The sequence below is a fragment of the Centropristis striata genome, chromosome 11, assembly GCF_030273125.1.
Source record: "Centropristis striata isolate RG_2023a ecotype Rhode Island chromosome 11, C.striata_1.0, whole genome shotgun sequence".
NCBI lineage: Eukaryota > Metazoa > Chordata > Actinopteri > Perciformes > Serranidae > Centropristis > Centropristis striata.
The window spans coordinates 5,371,237-5,394,052 of NC_081527.1; the positions used below are offsets into that span (position 1 = coordinate 5,371,237).

Consider the following 22,816-nt stretch of genomic DNA (forward strand, 5'->3'; position numbering starts at 1 on the left):
GAGCAGGAGGAGGCACGTGGCAAGGGCAGGTCAGAGGAAGAGAGCGGGGTCAGGAGGAGACGAGCAGCAGGCCAGAGGAGAGCAGAGTGAGCGGGTGATAGGTGGCACCTGACGGGAGGAGGGGGACAGAGGTGAAGGAGGAGGAGGAAGCTGGGAGAAGGAGAACAGGAGGAGGGATTCTTCTCCTCAGCCTGCTGACAGATGCAGACACACAGGTTAATATTTTAATGCATCCTGAGAGGCATGCCAGGGCAAACACACACACGCTGAAATAATTCAACTACAGTGACACATGCATTAATAAAGCATAAAGTATATACTGTCCATGCATCTTGTTATATAATATATTAATAGCTTACCATGCTGCCCCCCTTTTTTGTTGGAGGAGACAGATAGAAGTGGTGTACATCATTTGAAAGCTGGGAACCTGAAAATTAATTTGAGATGCAGCTCAGCAGTGTGTGTCAAGTTGTCACAAATCATAAATAACAATGTGCTAATTAATTGAAATGATAGTGTATTAGTGCTTATGATGAAAGTAAGTGGTGGCCATCCCCATGCTCATTATGTAGGGTAAGTGGTTGCAGTCATTTTTAGCTTGACACCATTTGTTGCACAAATTTGATGCAAAATTGAAACCACTTTAAACACAGCAAGACTTTGAGGAAAACCATAGAAAAATATGTTCTGTGATTTGTTTTTTGTTTTTTAATTGAGAATCTAAACTAGCAATTGAGACCATAAACTTATTACGAAAATGTTTTAACCCATTTAGGCCTAAAAAGGCTAGAAAAAATGCCTGTAAAACCTCTGGGCGATTTTAAAATAAGCCCCTAAAACCTGAAGTTTTTTTGGAAATTCAACAGAAGTGTCAATGCTTCCTACTAAATAATAGATTTTTCAGCCTCTGTAGCACATAGAATTGAAATTAAAAAGGTATTTAATATAATCAAAAGCTTATAGCTGTTATATCTGAGCTTCCTACGCTATAGTCGTCTTCCGCCATGATTTCAGTTCTGGAAAAGTCCCATGTTGCATTGCGACACTCCCGCATGTATTCCGTTGCATTTCATTGGCCAAGAGACCGAAAATAGGTGGAAAAACTACAAATACTACAAAACGACGTATCCTCTTTCCCGGCTTTAATGGTAGAATAACGCAAGAGCGCCCCCGGTTTTAATGGTAGAAACATGGTAATGCTTTCCCGACTTAAATGGGTTAATTGAGGTAATAAATTAAGTTCGAGGTAGGTTTTTCAACCAGTGGAGTCGCCCCCTGCTGGCCATCACAAAGAATGCAGGTTTAAGGTACTTCAGCTTTGGCTTCACTTTTCAGACCTGGAGGATGTCGCTTGGTACCCATGGAACATATTTTCAATCAGAGATCTTGAAGTCAAAGGTCAAGGGACACATCTGAAAAAGGCTATTTTGGCCAGTTTTATATATTCAGCCTTACTTTGAAATGATATTTACCCTCCTTCCTGATTATATATCCTGAAGATATTATAACATGTTCTGTTTCCTGAGGTCTCCTAGTTTCATATGATATTATTACCATCAGAGCCCGCTACAGGCTCTGAAAGGCAAAAACTCCTGCCAGCAGTTCAGCTGAATTATATATTTCAAAATAGAGACTTTTGGTAAATGGATAGCACTTGTATAGCGCTTTTTGGTCTTAATGGCTTAATGACCTAATGATCATGGAGGAGTTGAGTCTAGAGGTGGAAAAAAATTCTATACAGCATAGTACTGCGATATTTTGCATGGCAATATTATATCCATTAATGGCCAAAAGTACCGATATGTAGCATTCGGACGCCCGCAGTTTTTTTGTAGGGGGCTCAATTTTAGGAATATACTGGAAATACTGGTATTAAACATATTAAACCAGAAGATCTCAGGAACACTGAATGTGCGTCAGGATATTGCGTCGGGAAGTTGACAAAATAACGCTGCAAAGTTAGGCTTTTTTATGTTAAATCACAATATATTGTATCTCAATATTTACTATATTGCAAAATGCTTAAAATCGCAATAATATCGTATCGTGACTCAAGAATCAGGATATCGTGGGGGCCTCTGTTGATTTACACCTCAAGTTAAGTCTATGTAATAATATACATAATAATAAATACATTTACTATTTTATTATTTATTTATTTACAAGTAACTTAAGTAGCTGTGTAAACATCATAGTCTTAAGTAACATGTTCATTTCTGGCAGAAAATAAAAAAATCGTACCTCCTTTCACAACCACAAATATTAAAAAAGATGAACCAGTGTTTGATATTCCTTTTCATGAATTGCTCTCTTTTCCTTCCGACACACACACACACACACACACACTCACACTCACAAATGGATACAAACACACACATTCTCGTGGTTCCCGACGGTAAAAGCCATTCCTCTCGGCAGTGGCACGCGGTGGCATATATGTGGGCGATTTGCCCTTTAAATGTACAGCAGTGAGTTAAGCCTCCAGTGGCCTTTTCCATGCTCGTCTCCTTCGGCTGAAAATATGATGTGAAGTATACACCACCGGAGTGGAGCACTGAAGCAATAAAACACAAACAATCGCTCGACGAGCCGCCGCACACGCGCGCCGCCGCGCACGCTCTCTCTCATACATCAGCTGATTATGATAATCAAAAGTGGGATTTGCATACTCTGAGGCTAAAAGCACAGTTTTGTTCTGAATAATGTATTGCGGAGGAAGGGAACAGTGGCGAGATGCATCGAACAGCTTATGGTGCTAAAGGAAAAGTCTAATAATGATGAATAATGAATGTTCTATTAGGAAGTGTGAGAGTGGGAGGAAGTGTGTGTGAGGGTGACAGAGAAGAATTTTCGCAGTTTGCATGTGTGTGTGTGTGGCCACACAGTGTGCCCTCCAGAGACAGACTGAATTAGATCAGATGAGAACAGGGCAACATGTCCACACCGCAACCGAATTAAAGAGGCGATGGACGCTAACCAAACTTCAATGGCTGCATCAATGGCGGATCAATGCTTAAACAATTAACTGCCAGTCCTCATGACGTATTTAAAGCGCGTCTCGCTGTAAGACAAATAGACAGCCAGCGAGAGGAGACTGTTTTCAATACCGTCTGACATTTTACTGTGAACAAAAGGGAATCCCCCCCCTCTTGCACATTCTCTGCCAGAATGGGTTTGATTGAAAGTTCAGACGGAATTTAAAACTTGTCACAGTACAAAGGTCTTTCTTCTGAAGTCACAAGTGCTCCTCAGAGGCTGCCTGCTTTCTGCTTGTGTTTCTGTTGCGGGGGGGTTTATGTTCGAGTGCCTCTGCATAATTGGAAGGTGTTTTTGTTATGTGTGTTTGCATTGATTAGAGAGGCGAGGCAGTGGAAGTAGAGCGAGCACATTTGCATGCATGCGTGTGTCACACCTGTGAGAAACACTATTTGCATACTTTTTATGGTTGTGTTTTATGTGCTTATAATGGCTTGTTTTCGCCTGCTCAGGAGTGTTTTTACATCATGGCAATTATCTTTATTGGGATTGCAGTGAAATATTTTTTGACTTGGGTCTTATTCTCATAGTTTGGGCCTAATTTCTATCTGTTAACCCTTTGATGCACAACATATAAACACCTTCTAATGCACAACATGGGTTAAAAAATGACCTGCATTCATTCCCCATGTTATTTCATGCTGGCTGTGTGTTTGAATATATATATTTTTTTATTATAACAGATCATTATATCCATTTTTCCTTTCATATTTTATGAAGAAAAATATTTTTTGTATTATTACATCAGGTTTACACACATGGATCAATAATGACCTTGTGCATTAGAAGCGTAGTGATACAAAAAGTGATTCACTAAATTAACAATGTGAGTATATGTGTAACTATGTTTGTCTTAAAGATAAACCTTCAAAATAAAAGAGTTGTTAGAACCACCAGATTACATTGGAAAATCACATATTTTAACATTTGAGACTTATTAGAGCCACCAAATATTAATTTCCATTGGAAAAAACTCAAATTAAACAAAATCACTTTAGACCATGTTGTGCATCAAAGGGTTAAGATAATATTATACCCACCAAAATAATTGCAGGTTAAGAAACAAGAGGTCAAATGTTTAGACCAGATGGACAAAATCCAACAGTGTGAAAATTATCTAATATACTTGTTTCTGAGGTAAAATTACAAGTGTGTGCACACTGATTACAGTCATGGAAAAAATTATTAGACCATTGTTTTCTTCAATTTCTTGTTCATTTTAATACCTGGTACAACTAAAGGTACATTTGTTTGGACAAATATAATGATTACAACAAAAACATAGACATTTTTATGGTTTTCTTGATAATAACCAAAATCATAAACAAGAAAACCATGGAAAATGTCTAGATATCATATATTAATCCAAAAAAATGTACCTTTAGTTGTACCAGGCATTAAAATGAACAAGAAATTGAAGAAAACAAGGGTGGTCTAATCACTTTTTCCATGACTGTACAGTAGAAATCTCACGTTTCTTGAAACTTCTTACTTATTATGAGCAATATTAATACATGTCCAGTTCCCAGCAAGTACAGTGTTATTTACACCAACAGAAATTATGCCCAAAACTATAACAATAACCACCAAAACATTTTAAAATATCCTTTTATATAATCAGTAATTCATAAGGGAGTGTATGCAAATGAAACATTCCTGGTGTGCATATTCAGTGACAATATTAATAACCGTTTATTTTCTCAAAAACACTTTTAGTGGGTTATATTTTGCAAAGGCTAATGTGGTAATGCCTCGCCTTTGAGATTTGTAATTTCTAAATAGCTTATGAATATTTTTTTTACTGGAAACAACTTTGTAATTTTGCAGAAATATGAAATTTGGAATCATAATGTTGAACTGCTACACTTCAGTGAATTAAGTGTAGCAGTTCACTGCAGTGAATTAATTCTCTTAATTGTTCACACATCCAGTGATAAATAAATAATGGCTGCATGTTAACTAAAATTCATATTTTCTCATAACAAAAGCATTTTCAGGAACTATCTTTGACATTTAAAATTATTTTTGGTAACACTTTATATTAGGGAACACATATTCAACATTAATTAGTTGCTTATTATCATGCAAATAATTGACATATTGGCTCACTGGTAGACTAACATTGATGAAAAGTGACTTTGTAGAGTAATGATTGACATTATAATCTACCAATCCTCATCTAAAAGGAGCCACAAGTCACGTCAAAGGTCTGGAGAAGGTGTTTGCTATTTGCCGTTTCCATGGTTTCGCTCACCAATATGCAGAGACTTATAAAGTCCATACAAAGTACATCATATTAAGATCATAACTCATATACAACAACTTCCTTACTTACTACTAATAAGCAATAATTCTGAGGTTATTGAGGGAAAACTCTTAGTTAATGACTTACTGCTTGTATAATAAGGCCATGCAGAATAAGGCATTAATAACTACTTAATAACGACTAATTAAGAGACAATATGTTACTTATTTGCATGCTAATAAGCATCTAATTAATATTGAATATGTGTTCCTTAATATACAGTCTAGTACAGTATGGGACATCAGACAACTATATATCGATGTAAGAGAAATATCGATACATTTTAAAATGTCATATGGAATTAGACCATATCGCAACTATCGACATAGCTCATTTTGTCCTTTCTTTCTATATAAATGCTTCCCTTACTAGGGTTTGTCATATTTAGTTCTTTGTAATGTTTGTTATTCTTCTCTCATAAAAATATATTTATTTCAGAAAAAGATTTTATTTTTATTCTATTTCACAGGCGATTTTTATTTAAGATATTTTTTTTATTTAAATTTGCACTTTATCGAGCTTTGTTTTTTTTTTTAAAGGTACTCCTGTTGTTAAACAGTATTTATGTTCACTTAAAGAAACGGTTTCAATAAAACTACTTGTGACATGTCATATTTGGCTTTGACTGAACATTTGCTCTCACTTTGCAATACAAATAACGGGATATATATCATATATCAATATTCAGCCTAAATATATGGGGATATGACTTTTGGTCCATGTCACCCAGCCCTACAGACAACTGGAACTCCAACTTTGAGTCGCGTTCAATTGTACTTTTTCCAGTCAGAAGTCAGAACTTTTCGAGTTCTGAATCATCTAGAAGAAGATTAATCCCTCCCTGAACCTGCTCTACCTGAGTCCACACTGGGCCTGTATTAACCGTGTGTTGGACCTGGCTCTCCTGAGGCCCAGATGGGGATCCATTGCTCTCCAGATGGGAGAGAGAGCGAAGACATCTGATGATGGCAGAAGCGATCACAGCCAGCCCAGAGAGTTGTTGACTTTAATTACTAGTCGGCGTGTAGATGTTGGCCTCGGCTTTGTGCTGTGCTCTATTAACCGCCGCACACTTCCTGGCTGGCTCTCAACTGTTTCTTTCCTCTCCAGGTCAGGCTCCGCTCACAGTCACAGGCACACACACACGTACTCTTAGTCACGCCTTGGCTCCTGGTCCACTCTGGCAATGACTGAGCCAAGTGGAGGTTCAGCCGGGGCACAAGAGACTCACACAGTCATTACACCTCTTCTTTAAAGCTACTGTGACCAGCACACACACACACACACACACACACACACACACACACACACACACACACACCTGGAAAAACTTGTTAAAATGGTCACGTATAGTGTAAGACACACACACACACACACACACACACACACACGCACGCACACACACACACACACACGCACGCACACACATATTCTTGTACTTCTATCTTTGTGGGGACCCTCATTGGAACAGTGAATTTCCTTGCAAGGTTATAATAGTTTTGGATTTTCATTAGTTTTTGTTTTAATTTCATTGTGATTTTTTGTTTTCAAATTCAGTTAGTTTTAATGAGTTTTTAGGGTGAGTTTGCTAGTTTTAGGTTAGTATTTTTAGTGTTAGTTGTAGTTTTTTGTAATGGGGTATTTGTTGGGTGGGAGATTAAAAGAGGTCACAGTAGATTTTGCCTTTATTTCCTTTGTCTGATCCATCTTCATTATGTATGAAAAAAGTTGACAATTAGGAAAATGAAGGACATTTTCACTATAATTTTAATTAGCTTTAGTTAGTTTTGTGACCACACAATACCGTTTCAGTTAATTATCATTTTTTTTAACGAAAATGTTTTTTCAATTCTAGTTTTCATTATTTTGTTAATTTTTCGTTAACCATCTTAACCTTGTCCCCGAGTCCCCTAACCTAACCTTCACCATCACAACTAAATGCCTAACCCCAACCCTAACATAAACCTAATTGTAACCTTTACCTTTAAAACAATGTCTGAAATTTCAAAAAAGCCTTTAAAGAAGTGAGGACCGGCCGAAATGTCCTCACTTTGCAAAAATGTCCTCACTCTGCTGGTTAAAAACGTGTTCCGGTCCTCACAATGTAGGAAGTACAAGAACACACACACACACACACACACACACACACACACACACACACACACGCACACACACAAACACTTCCACATACCCTGAAGCTAAACTAATGGTATCTGGGTGGTAGGTAGGCTGGCCACGAGGCACGGTTTCATTTCAAACGGGCTCTCTGAACTCTTATGGGCCCTGTCCCAAATTAATTTCGCTGCCGTTTTCCCTGATCGGCCTGTTTCTTCAGACATCTCTGTGAATTGGTGGGCCTGCTCCAAATCGATTGGCTGACCCTCTCCCCTCTGCCCTGCTTGACACTTCCTGGCTGATATGAAAGAGCTGGCTGGCTCCCAGCCCCCGGCGCTACCACCACCCAGCCTTGTTGTGGATTTTCGAGCGGCCGGCGGGGCTCGCCGTCGTCCTATAGGCCTGCGGTTCTTTTGAAGTCGCCACACACAAGATGAATAGCTTCCCCTCCTTCTTGGGAGAGGAGATTGGGGGATATTCTCACACCTGCCTGCCTGCCTGTGTGCCCTTGCAAACTCTCCCTGATGTGTTCGGGGAATTGAACCTTGCTGCCAATCGCAGAACTCAGCGGCACCGCTTTACGCCTATTGGCGTTTCACGTGAGCTGCCAGCAGATTTTCCACAGTTTGTAATTTTTTCCTGCGTCTCTAACCTCGCCTCCCTTTTAGCCTCACATAAGCAGACCACACATATACACCCACACTGAATTTGTGGGGGGAAAACATCCACATTCATTAGGCTAATGCACGACTGTGGGAAAAAAAAAACACATTTTCCTGGTGTTTTTATGATTTATCGTGCAGCCGAAATGTGAAATTGTGTATATGGGATATTAGTTATTTAAATGATTTAGAGGTTGGCAGAGAGTACTTTTCCTCCTCGCTTCATGATTTATGGTTATTGCAAAAATGTGAAATTGAGTATATGAGTATAAGCATATTACCTTATGATAATATAAGTAATTGAAGAGATTTAGGAGTCTGGGGAGGCTGGGTGTTGCATACACAACTGGCACCAGGGAAAATGGAAATGGCAGCTTATCAGGGCGAAATCACTCTCCAAGCAGAGGTGACACATCCGTAAATTTGGCTTTTGTGGCCAGTGCCTTCATATTGTTTGGCTCTTGATATATTTGATGGTATATCAGGGGGATATGAAACTCAGGAGTTATGAGATGTCATATTATTCAAGTTAAGCGGAAGTGAAATATGGTGATATCTAGTTGTTGATATTATATTGTTTGGACGTTCTTGCACACTGACAGTTTGCAGAAAGAATCCCGAAGCTGTGCCACCTCCAAACCCATAAAATATCCATAGCCATTATATCTGGTTAAGTGCGTTTTCCTTATTATACTTTCCTATTAATCTAGGAGGAACAGATAAGGGTGAGGGGTCAGCCTTAAATGGATTTGGTTTCCTTCGGCTGGGCTCTCCTGCTCCGGAATGACTCTGAGCTGTGCTTTCAATCAGCGCTGCCACCGCTCACTGTGGTAATGATGGCCGGGGCTTCATTAAGAAGCTCGTTAAGTCCCCTCGTTAAGCTGCAGGGCCGTTAAGACTTTGATTGTTAATGGCTCTTCGTTAAGAAGAGTGAGGAACCGGGCTCCCATGGTGGTCCTGACCAGCCGGGTGTTTTTGGCCAATTGGCCCCAGTTGGCCCCCACATAAGATGGAGGATGAGAGCCGGTCTAAACTCAGAGGAGGTTCAAATGTGATATTTTACAGTGAACTTGTACGACCCCGGCCTGCAGCAACACTATACTATACGACTTAATACAGTGAGAAAACCAGTAAACCGACACTGGTTCATACCACTCAACTATACAAGTTTCAGCTACATGTTAAAGTATCCTTGAGCAAGATACTGAACCAAATTTCTCCCGATGCTGTGTTCATCGGTGTGTGAATGAATTCCCGATGGTGGCAGGTGTCACCAGTGCCACCAGTATGAATGTATGGGTGAATGAGCGTATATCGCTTTGGATAAAAGCACTATATAAGTGCACCCCATTTATCCAGTTGCATGCTCAATACTTCTCAAAAACTTTAATTTATGCTGAAATTGTATTATTACTATTAATATTATTAACAATTTTACCACTCCCATTTTTACTCATCCAGTTTGAGACAGCACTGACAGAAATGTTTATGATATTAAGATTTTGTAACGCTTTACATAAAGCCCGTGTCTATAATGCATTATACTCACAATGTGTTATAACCTGCTGACAGCACTGTGTAATAAATAATAATGCTCTATAATAACAATTATATCACACTATTAATCATTTTAGCACGGTATAATTAAATAATAATAATGCTCTATAATAACAATTATATCACACTATTAATCATTTTATAATTAAGCATTCTATACTAGTTAATACAAAACCAAATAGAAGCAGGCCATCTCATAGACAAATAAAAAAAAACAAGTGCCATTGTGTTGGATGTTAGAAGGACAGCAATAAATGCAGATTCTACTGTTCTAAATGTATAAAAAAATCTTCGGTAATAGTAGGGCTGGGCGATATGGATCAAAAGGTCATATCAAGATATATTTAGGCTGAATATCGATATATATACAATATATATCCCGATATTTTTATCGCAAAGTGAGAGCAAATGTTCAGTCAAAGTCAAATATAACATGTCGCAAGTAGTTTTATTGAAACTGTTTATTTAGGTGAACATAAATACTGTATAACCACAAGAGTACCTTTTTTTTTTAATCAAAGCTCCATAAAGTACACATTTAAAAAAAAAAAAAAAAGCTAAATAAAGAGAAATTTGACTGGTTTCACTTAAACACACTCATACAACCAAGTGCTTTCCAAAATCAAGCTTTAGAAACATCTACATTAATATAATTTTGTCGTTTCATAGTTTTTTTAAATTAACACCAGTCATAATCATAAATATCAAACATTACATTCATTTATTTTCTGAATTTTAATCTCGTAAGGGATTTTTATGTAAATTTGCCAAAATTTGAACTATATAAATATACACTACTGGTCAAAAGTTTTAGAACACACCAACTTTTCCAGAATTTAATTGAAAATGATGCAGTTTAATGTCTCAGTGTACTCTGAAATTAATGCACATTTGCAACATTTAAAATTCTTTATTGAGCATGATAGTGTTTTGAAAGTAAAAAAAAGATTCAAATCACATTTTATGTTGGATTAAAGGACTAAAAAATTACCAAAAAAAGACACAAAATGACAAAAAAAGACACCAAAAGACACCAAATGACTTAAAAAAGACACAAAATGACCAAAAAAGACACAAAATGACTTACAAAGACATGAAAAGAATTAAAAAATGGACAAAATAGCCCAAGACTCCATAGAGTTAAGTTGTTAACCCACTTCTTGTTCCCTGAAAAAGGCCTACTTGTATAATTCTGAAATGTACATTATTTTCCAGTTTTTGTTAACCTTACCTTTTTTTATTTCCCTCTGGCAGTTCACCACTTACCTTTGTACCCTTTCAAGCTGTTCATTTGACTTTAACTGCTTGAATTTCAATAAAAAACTGGAAAAATTGGGGTGTTCTAAAACTTTTGACCGGTAGTGTATGTGATATGGTAAAACTCCATGTCACATTTAAAAATATATTGCCCAGCCCTAGGTAAGAGCTTATGGATACGGTAGAGTTTTCTTTATACTAGGAAAGTTTTCTGAAGGTTACATTCACTTAAAAGGGCATCTGCACTCTCAAATTGGTGCGAAAACCTTTCTTTTCTTTTTCAGCTTTTCATTCACAGAGTTTCTTCAAGGTTCTTGCCTTAAAGCTTGAATATTGTACACTACACTAGTATAACATGACCTCATAGCTCACCTAGAGTTGGCACAGATACTATAGATATTATTGTCCCGCTGTCTGCTGTGTGTTGTCTGAGGACAGTGATGGCTGAGCTGAGTGTTTCTTTTCCCTCTCTGGTACTTTCAGCCGATCAAGCTCACACACCTCTGCTCCCCCTGCAGTGATTCTACACCATTTTCTTGTGTCATTTCGAAATATAGTGAAATTGAGGCATACGCCGGTTTGCCTGGACATTTGCAGGTCTGCCGGGTTTGTATATTGTTCCGGAGCTGCCTGTAAGAGGTCCGTACGGAGGTCATTTGTTTACTCTCCTACAGTATAAATATAGATGGTGCCCCGATCTGTCTTAGGCACCATTTACACTTCATATGTGTCTCCAGCGTCCGACTGAGACCGACTCTCTCCAGCTCAAACAACACAATGTCTCTCTCTTCTTTACTGTTTCCTTCTGCTGCAGCTGTCAGTTGTTTCAGCTGCTGGCAGCTGCTGCTGTTTCAGGACGTGTCGGAGGTGCAGAGTCCACACAGCAAAATCAGGAGTGTTAGTTCAACTCACAGGGAGTTAAATTTATATAAAATTTCTATTTTTGGTAACACTTTACAATAACCAACTAAGTAATGTTTGTAGATGGTTTATAAGCCAATTATTAACATTTACAAAGTGCTATACATATTTAATCGTTAAATGTTTTCAACCAATTTCGTAAAGGTATATGAATCATTTCAAAATCATCAACATACTTAATATGGTGTTAAAAATGTTGTAATGAGTGCAACTAAAACTATTAATAAACTATTTATTATTATTTAATTGTTTGTTAATAGTAAAGTAACCAGAAACTTGCGTCATCTATTTGCCATTTATAAATGATTTAGATAGTTTTACATTTACAAATGATCTATTTTCCATTCTAAATGGTCTATATATGGTTTATAAATGATGATTAAACATTAATAAACTATCTGTTTACCATTTATAAATGATGGTTATTGTAAAGTGTTACCCAATTTTTATATACTTCTAACCAAGGTTATTATAGTTAACGAAAAAACTAACAAAATAATGAAAACTACAATTGAAAAAACATTATCGTTAACTGAAATAAAAATAAAAATGGGAGCTTTTTAAAAAACGATAACTAACTGAAACTGTATTTTGTGGTTACAAAACTAACTAAAACTAACTAAAATTATAATGAAAATGTTTTTCGCTTTCGTCTTTGTCAACTTTTTCATACGTAAACCTTTTTGGTTAATGAGAAATCTATTTCATCTATCTGGTTTTATGACTTAATAAACTTAATGGAGCTGAGATGGATATTAAAAGGAAATAAAGGAAACATTTATTATGACCTCTTTGAATCTCGCACCCAATAAATACCCCATTAAAAAAAAACTAAAACTAATAAAAACTAAACTAAAACTAAGCATTTTCAAAAACTAAAAACTAAACTAAAACTAGCAAACTCACTGTAAAAACTAACTAAAACTAACTGTATTTGAAAACAAAAATTCACAACGACATCAAAACTAAGACTTATAAAAAATCCCAAACTATTATAACCTTGGTTCTCACGGATTCTGAGTTAAAATTACACTTTGAAAAGTGTTAATATTTTAACTCTTTAATAGTGTTAAATATTTGACACCCTCGGTGTTATTTTATGACGCCACATAAGTGCACTTTTTACTCGAAATTGTGTTATTCCTTTTCACTTTGAGTGTTAATTTTTAACATACATTGTGTTACTTTGACACATTAAAGTGTATTTATAACCCTAAAATCATGTTATTTCCTTTCACTAAAGAGATAATTAACATTTATTGTGTTTGTTTGACACATTAAAGTGTATTTTTAACCCTAAAATCATGTTATTTCCCTTCACTAATGTGATAATTAACATTCATTGTGTTACTTTGACACATTAAAGTGTATTTTTAACCCTAAAATCATGTTATTTCCTTTCACTAAAGTGATAATTAACACTTATTGTGTTACTTTGACACATTAAAGTGTATTTATAACCCTAAAATCATGTTATTTCCTTTTACTAAAGTGATAATTAACATTTATTATGTTACTTTGACACATTAAAGTGTATTTATAACCCTAAAATCATGTTATTTCCTTTCACTAAAGTGATAATTAACATTTATTGTGTTACTTTGACACATTAAAGTGTATTTTTAACCCTAAAATCATGTTATTTCCTTTCACTAATGTGATAATTAACATTCATTGTTTTGTTTTACGATACATTCAAGTCACAAAATCTGAAAATCAACTCCAACTGAAGTCAATCTAACTCAGGTATTAACATGTAAAGCTGGCAGAAGCTTTTTGATCACTACAATGTTAAAACAACTCCAAAATCAACACTCACCAACTCAAAATTATTAACACAGAAAAAACAACACTACAGATTTTGCTGAGCACAAGCATGGACCACTCTTGCCTTATCTCCCAGCACTGACACTGCAACAAACTCCACTGTGATTGTTTATTATTTCTTCTTTTTCTCTAATTGGACCTTACTGCATGGAGATGTTGCTCGTCTTGGCAGTTGCGCTCCCCTGCGTCCATCGAGATGCTGCTAGTTATTGTATGTGGACTGAAAATGTAGTTGCATTTACACTTCTTCTGTCCGTGAAGATTATAAGGACATACTTTATTAAACTAAATATATTTCACTTTTATATGAATGAACAATATTACCAAAATGAGGCACAATTCATTGTTTTGTGTTAAAATAATATTTTCTATATTTTTTAAACATATTTTTGATTCACAAATTCATTACTGTAATGCATCCAGATAAAAATGTCATGGTTTCCCCACATTTATATACAATAAATATTTAATAAACTTTATAAACATGAATATATATTTGTTTAAAAATGTATAATTTAACAGAATATAATCAAACATAATGGCTTTTAACAATGTATAAAGAACACAATCCGAATTAAATTTGATGAGAAAAAATGGTTAAATGTTACGGTAATGATAGAATCGTTTGCATTAAAAATGTGTATATTTTAATAAAATACATTTTGGTGATAGCAGCTAACCTTGAGCATATTTAAGTGCTTGCCAAGGAAAAAAAACAAAAACTTTTGTTGTTTTTTTATTTATTTTAGAATGTGTTACAGTAATGAATTTTGCTCACAGTGTCTCTAAAAATGTCAGAAAGAACCTTATAATTCTTTAAAAAGATTATAAATTCATATTAAACAGTGCCTTTAGATTGTATAGGTTATAAAGGGTCAAAGAAAATATGTATTCAATGCTCTTGGATTATTGCTATGAGCTGCACCATGTTGATGAGAATCACCCTTGTGTTGAATGTGGAGGAGGTTCAGCCAGTTAAATCTGAGCTCAGTGCGTTTTGGGGGCATTAACATCTGTACTTTCATGTGGTCAAACACTATCTCATCACCCAAAATGTATTTTAATACAAGGTGTATAGTGGCTCTCAGATAGGTACTAGATATACTGCATTCATATTCACAAGGCAGGTGTTATTGGTGCCATTAATACTGAGCCTGGCTCAGCTCTGGTAGGTGTTGTGTGGGCTCAAAACAAAAGGAGTAAAACGTTAGTTAATGTTCAGAGCACATGGGAAAAGCAGACAGGTAGAATCAGGCAGGAATAATTCTAGAAGAGCTAAAACTAGCTGAGGACTGGTGTTCATGGTAAACAGGCCTGTAGACAGTGGCTGGTCATGTGACTTAGAGCTACTGGACAGGATGGCGACAGCAGGGTTTGTCTTTGTGTAACAAACTTTCTGACATGCCCCTATGGAAGTAAATCTGTGTCATCAGAGTTTGAAATAAAAAAGATTTCTAAGAATTTCTAGCACTGAATATTTATGCATTGAAATTATGTATCTGAATGTTTTTCAACGTTAAAAATTCAACCTCAAAAAAATCAACCATAAAAAATTCAACCTCAAAAAATTCAACCTCAAAAAAATCAACCAAAAAAAATTCAACCTCAAAAAATTAAACCTAAAAAAAATCAACCATAAAAAATTCAACCTCAAAAAATTAAACTGCAAAAAATTCAACCTAAAAAAATTAAACTGCAAAAAATTAAACTGCAAAAAATTAAATCGCAAAAAATTTAACCGCAAAAAATTAAATCGCAAAAAATTCAACCTCAAAAAATTTAAACTGCAAAAAATTAAATCGCAAAAAATTCAACCTCGGATGTTGCAGTTTAATTTTTTGAAACACGCCTATAGTTACGAAAAAACGTGATGCACGGAGGTTAACTCTATGGAGTCTTGGGCTATTTTGTTGGTTTTTCATTCTGCCTGTATATATCACATAAAAAAATGTTTACCATGCCATGTTGGTATCATTTTTTTCAGCACTATACGACCTGACCATTATTTTTTTCATTTCGACTTACTGGATCAACATTTTGAACACAAAAAAAAAACACAAAAAAAAAAAAATACAAAAAATGCCACATAAAACCCACAAAATAACACACAAAAACACATGGAAAAAAAATACACAAAAAATCACAAAAAATATTAAACACAAAATATTGCATTAAAAATGCTGAATGCACACTGCAAAATTTGAAAAACCTCTGCAAAAACGTCAGTAAAATCATGTTTTGCTGCTATTGACGCGCTAACTGGGACATGGAAACTAGAAAAGCCAGAACTTTAGAGTTCAGCTGCCAGCAGACAGGGCTCCATGCTGCTTCGTTTTTACGTCGTGACGTCATGAAGAAGTCGTGCTCTGGTGCTTTCTTGGACTCCAAAGGGTTAAAGGATGTTTAAATCACGTCATTTACTTTTATTTTCACATGGGACATGAATCCTGTTCTCCTGGGTGAGTCCTGGGTTTGTCTGACCGATCCAACACCCTCCCTCCCAGTCTAACTGCATCTGTTCTGCTTCAGCATCATTCATAATAAGAAGTCGCCAATCATTCAAAGTGTAAACATGGAGATGGATTGGCTTATCAAACAACACAAATTCTATTTTGGCGTATGCATTGCACGTAATTTGAAGGTCTAAATATTTTTGTCCATAGATTCACACTCAAAAAAAGCAAACTGGGTGTCTGTTACCTTCTCCTTAGTCTAACATGTAGCTTCTACTAAATAAAATGATGTTTTGTGGTTGAACAGTTTTAAAACATGTAGTTTTAGCATAAAATGCAACACTTTAAAGAAGAATAAGAATACTTTCTGTTAAAACAACCTAATTAAATTGCTGAATATAATATTTATTTCCTGAATAATTACTATTATGTTAATTTTCATATGATAAAGGTAATTTTAAAACTGTTTTGTTGGCTCAGCACAATTAATTCATGTACTTCACTATTTTAAAAAGTAGTTGTAACTAACCTATTAAATAAAGTAACTCTTAATAATGTCATACACGTTTAAATGGCCCAAGAAAATTACATTAGTATGTTACAATTACCCTTACAAATCTAGTTGGACTGACCCTTGGTAATTAAGTAACAGAAACGCAAATACATCATGTTGACCCGACATATTTACATTTTGTTCACTCAACAAAACGGTTTCTCGCTAAATTAAAGCATTTTATTTAGGTGGAAATTATTTCCATAATTTTATTTTGTTCTGGGAACAAGTTATTTATTTGAGTGCAGGCGAACGGATTGCAATAAAACTCGTAATGATGTCTGAATTCCAATTAGCTTCTTCAGTGTCAGTGTCCTGGTTCTGTGCATGCTGGCTCACTGTCACACTGTCATACCTCACTGAGACACTTAAATATAACAGAGTGATCATTAATGTTATTAGTAAATCCTGTGCCTTTTTCTTATATGACAAGTCAAAATGTCTGCAGGGGGAAGAAAAAAAAAACCTCGTGTTTGAACAGCGGGGAGCAAAAATAGATGGTGCTGTAAGCCTGACAAGTCTATATTGAGAAAAGTTACATGATGACACATTGAAGAAATGATTCACTGCTGAAAATCTGTCTTCTGAGAGTCTTAACAATGGAAGAAACATAAAGTGGAACTTTTCAAAGGACCTCTGCACCTCTGCCCTACGCCTGTATGCTCAGTATGTGTTGAATACAAGACTTCCTTCAGCCTACTCCAAGGTCTCAACAATGGGAAAATACTACTCTAATGAGTGCACGTGAACTCAGCAGCGCTGTGCTTGAGCACTGACATGAGTGGTGTATTAAGGTTCGGTTGGAAGATAAAAGCTTTATATATAACATAGTGAACATATGGATGGTTTGGTCTTGCAAGGGCGGTTTGATAATGTTTCTGTGAACGTTTTGACCATTTTTTCCCACAAGACTAGTTACTTTATGATACAGTTAAAAGTGGAATGAATCCAAGCTGACCTCAGTCTCCTCTATCAAGGAGCAAACTACAAAGTTTTACTGTTCATTTTAAAGCGTATCGCGTAAGGGTTTGATAACGACAGTAAAATATTTCACTTCAACAGGGATTATCCCTATGTATCCCCCACTGTTTGTACATTATAAGTGATTGATGAGGGCTATCTTTCCACAACTGAAGGGAGACGGATGTTTCAAATGGAGTTTAAATTGTGAAAAAGTGCAACTGTGGTGATATAAATGTCAAGAGTCAAGAAAACTGTCTCGCCAGCAAATTTGAGGGCGTATTGAGGAGTATATCAGTAGGCTATAAGCTGTGGCTGATTTCAACACATTGACCCGGGGAGGAGAATATTTAACCTCCAGATAAACATTGCTGAGAACACAAAAGCGTTTCAAAGGTCTCCATAATATGTCATGTTAATCCTCTAAACCCCAAGTAGTTTCAGGGCGTGTTTCGCTCCTGCCACATTTGTCACTGCAGTATATAAGTCCTGCACTTCTATGGAAACAAGTAGCATAAAAGCGGAATTCAAAAATACCTTTTATGCAGAATTTCACAGTTATAATGCCATAAATCATCCACAAAAACCCACTGGATGAATATTTAAAATATATAATTTTCAAAAAATTGGAACTGGAATAAAATGAATATGTGTTAACCAATATTTTAAAGAAGGTTTGACATGCTGAACTATTTACATTTTTACAACCTCTCTTGTCCTCTCCTCTCAGTTCTGTGTAAGTGGCCTGCTGTTCAGTCGGATATTCACAGAATTTTTATCACTGTTGGTCTTTGCCAAGTCAATTGCACTGAAGAGCGCAGAAATAGCTTCTTTTTTTTTTCTCTCACAGGATCTGGTTAGAGCAAACTGTCTATTTTTGGCAACAATTTAAATGAGACAGAAGAAATATCACTATTTTAAGCTTTTGTCTGGTGGCTTTATCTATCAAAACATTTTATTTTCACATGATCAGATCAAAGACCATCTGATGATAATGGCTCTTTTTACAGTTTCTGTCTGTGATAAATGGTGTAATTTGATAATATTTTAAAAGGAAACATGCTTTTGAAACCTGCCAGCCAGTGGCGGACTCAGGCTCTCTAGGGGCGAGCAAAATAAAAAGGGCACCAACTGTATGGAGAACGTTTTTTTAGCATGTAGGCCAGCCTATATGGCACTGCAATATATCTTCTTAATTTTCGAGGCACTCTAGAGGGCACATTAATATGTTTTCAGAGGGTTTAGAGCAGGGGTCTCAAACTCCTGGCCCGCAGGCCAATAGTGGCCCTCGTGACGATATTTTGTGGCCCCCACCTTGATATGAAAGTTTAATTTGAGTTTTATATGAATGGCACTTTACCGTGTTGTGTGTGGAAGGTCCTTTTAATTACTTTTTTGGTAATTTTGTGTCTTTTTTTGGTAATTTTGTGTCTTTTTAAAAATAATTTTGTGTCTTTTTTTCATAATTGTGTGTCTTGTTTTAATGATTTTGTGTCTTTTTTGGTAATTCTGTGTATTTTCTTGGTCATTTTGTTTCTTTTTTAAGTAATTTAGTTTTTTCTGTCATTTTGTGTCTTTTTGTTCATTTTGTGTCTTTTTTGGGTCATTTAGTGTCTTTTAAAAAAAATAATTTATGTCGTTTTTGGTAATTCTGTGTATTTTTTTGGTAATTTTGTGTCTTTTTTGGTCATTTTGTGTATTTTTTTTTTAATTAATTAAAAAAAAAAAATCTGTCATTTTGTGTCTTTTTTTGGTCATTTTCATACTGCCTCCAGCGACCCCCAGCTAATTTGAGTTTGAGACCCCTGCTTTAGAGGATATTGAGCTTGGGAACAAAGGACCCTGGGAGCATAGATATGCTTCCCTTTAACACATAATCACTTTAGTTCCTTGGGAAAGTCTAGAAACAGATTTAGCATGAACATACTCAAGCTAGTTAAAGATAACCTCCATCAGTGACATTACAGGATGCATAGCTATGGAGTGGATATGGAGAACAGACTTCAGAACAGCATCAGGTCTATTTCTAGTCTCCTAAGTGCATACTGCTCTCACACAACACCCTTTCTGCTGGCTAAAGTGCTTTCAGAATTTCCAATTTGCATTGTCATTTAAATAAAGGGATCTTTTGAAGGTGAAGTGTTGTTTAACTTTCGACTTGGCGCCAAATTGTTCACACAGATTTAGTGTTCAACTTTCAGACGGTCTGAACTTCTGATTGCTTTCTTAGCCATAAACAACCTTGTCAACATCCGTACTCATCGTTTACCCCCCGGGAAGCTGGCGTATCCGTGCTATCCCCCCCCTTGAAACATGCCGATCCTCAAAGTAAATGAACATTTCGATTCACAGTATCCATTCTCATTTCATTTAGCAAATGTGCTTAGCTGTTGCCATGCAACAATGCTCTCCTGAGCTAACCCACCCATCCCCTCCCCAGCCGGCTCTCCGCTCTCCTCTCCATCTAAAGTCACAATGTCACACTTTCTTGCAAGCGGCGGCTAATTTAGCACTCCTTTTTTTTCTCCTCCCTGACACAGTTGCTATTCGATCCACGTAGGTGCGGGGTAATGAGATTGAATCTTGATGTGCTGGGCGCATCCCGCTGGCGTGTCTCTCTCGTCGGGGACGGAGGACAGTGTGGAGCCTTCCCCGATATTACCTCTCCCTGCATGAGAGGACGCCGGGCGCTCCGCTGCTCCGCCATCCCGCCAGGCGCTGATCCAATAAGGCTCTACACAAGGCTGTGATCGATACAGCATGTCCCCCTCCCATTCAGCCCTCTACTCTACCTCATACACACCTATTAGTTAGGGAATAATTGATTGGCCTACTGTTCATTATTCCTTTGATTTGGTGCTTTCATTAAAAAGTCAGGGTTGCATGTGCGCAGACTAGTAAGCTCTTGGCGTCCACAGCTGCTGGGAAGTGAATGGAGGCTTTAAGAGTGAGCAGGAGAGTATGTGTTCTGGATATCATTGGAGATCAAGGAGATCCTAGTTCATAACTGCTCATACTGCAGGAATAGAGAGATGACACAGTACAATGGCAGAAAAGTGTGTGTGTGTGTGTGTTTGAAGGAGGTATTGTGTGTTCTTCTTTTGTCTGCCTCTGTTTAAATTCATTATATCCTGGAGGCATGCAGAGGATAATCTGCTTGTTTTGTCTTCAATGCCTGTCTCGAAAAAACAAACTTAATTTTTAACCGGTGTTTACTTTTGTCTTTCTTCCTCCCCCTTTCTCTCCTTGTCTGTCCTTACCTCTCACATCTTTCTGTTTTCCCTCCTTGCCTCTCTTTCCTCGTGCTTTCCTTCTTCTTCTCTTCATCCAGCTCCACACCGACATGGACAGGAACGATGGACGCACCAAGTACGTCCTGCGAGGCGAGGGGGCCGGCTCGGTCTTTGTGATTGACGAAAAGACCGGTAACATCCACGTCACCAAGCCGCTGGACCGCGAGGAGAAGGACGAGTACCGTCTGATCGCCACGGCGACCGACAGGCAGACGGACCGTGCCCTGGAGCCGTCGTCACAGTTCATCATCCGGGTGCAGGACATCAACGACAACCCGCCGATCTTTGACGAAGGCCCCTACATCGCCATGGTGCCTGAGATGGCAAATATAGGTAACTGGAGTATCTGTCAAAGTATTCACTGTTAGAATAAATAGATCCAACATTATGCAATGATTAATAATTTGAATAGACAGTATAATATCTAAATAACCAAATACATTTAATGAATTAACACAGAATTTAAGGCACACATCCAATGAAAATTGAGTTTTTAACCTTGTTAAAATGTCCATCTGGTGTTTTTGGAATTCTTCAAAGAGACATCATGAACAAAATATTCAGCCAGTGCCCTGACTGAGCATTTCTGCCTTTGAACTGCAATGTACTAATGAGTAGAGATAAAGGATTCATAAGGGAACAATCCCTTCAACTTGCCGAATGTGGCTATCCACAACGTTAGCATAACGCTACAGCAAAACGAGGGCTATTCAAGGAGAAGCCAGGTGTAGCTATGTGTTGGTATGATGCAAGCTACGTTTCAGACGTATAAAATCATGTTATGACAACAGGTAGTGTGATATTGTAGCAGATATTATTGTTTGTTTCACAATAACTAGCGCTGTGTTAGCCACTGCCACTTAAGAGCTAACAAGCTAGCGAACAACATAAACAAATGAAAGATGCTAACTTCACTGCCAAGAACGTTTTTACAGACTCCTTATCTGTGTCTGGGTCTGACTGAGGCTCAATCATATAAGTCTGAGGCTCTCCATTGTTTCCTTGATTGGAGAAAATAGACGAGACGCTGAAACTATTGCTGCAGATCAAGAGATGGACCAGCTGCAAAGTAGAGCCTTCTGTCTAAACAGCTCGATTGGTTAACATGGGCGTCGTGTTTCCCGACGCCTCTGCCCCCTCTACCTCAAACATATATGGCTGAGTGTATCGGATGTTTCCTCTCATGGAGAAATTAAAAAAGATGCTGTAATGAAAGCTCCTTTATTGGCTAACCTAGCAAAGTTGTGCTTCCAAACCCTTTTCATTTTTTTTAATTGGACAAATCAGTAAACCTGTCTCTAGCTCAACACCTGGCAACACAGACAATGTTAAAGTTAGCCAAACCGTGTCAAAATGTTAAGCTAACATCAATTAAACACATTAAATGACCGTTCTAGCTAAGTAATTTTTGTAAAGGCTTAATATGGCATTTAGCTGTTCAAATATGTGAGGTTAGCAAAACAAAATGTAATACATCATTCCTGACATTGGTCGACAGTAAGTGTATACCATTTAAAGTGTCATTTTGTTATCACAAAATGTCACCACGAACCACTTATGCCAGGTGCTGGGGGCGGGATTATCGTAACCAACAAGACCAACTTCACTTCACTTTATTTTATTTGTTTAACTGCAATGTGATTGATACAGGCTAGTGTTAGTGGGCTAGCGTTAGCGGGCCTAGCGTTAGCGGGGCTAGCGTGAGCTTGCAGCATTAACATCTTATGTTCAGCACAAATGAGAATGTAATCTCTTTCCATGGAGATCAAGACGAACAGCACAAATGTGTTGCACCAGTCATGTTTGGATGCTAATGTTGGCTCACTAAGTCAGGAGCAACATTTGTAGAGAGACGATGTTGTCTGCCGTTGTTGTTA

General features: G+C 37.0%; 1 protein-coding gene across 1 annotated transcript in view; it reads left to right on the forward strand.

The window, feature by feature from the left end:
• LOC131980217 (uncharacterized) overlaps positions 1-22,816 on the forward strand; it is a 175,057-nt gene that overhangs the window by 14,411 nt on the left and 137,830 nt on the right. The window contains exon 2 of the mRNA XM_059344430.1: positions 20,978-21,272. Within this exon, the coding sequence (XP_059200413.1) occupies positions 20,978-21,272 (295 nt within the window). The remainder of the gene's footprint in view (positions 1-20,977; positions 21,273-22,816) is intronic.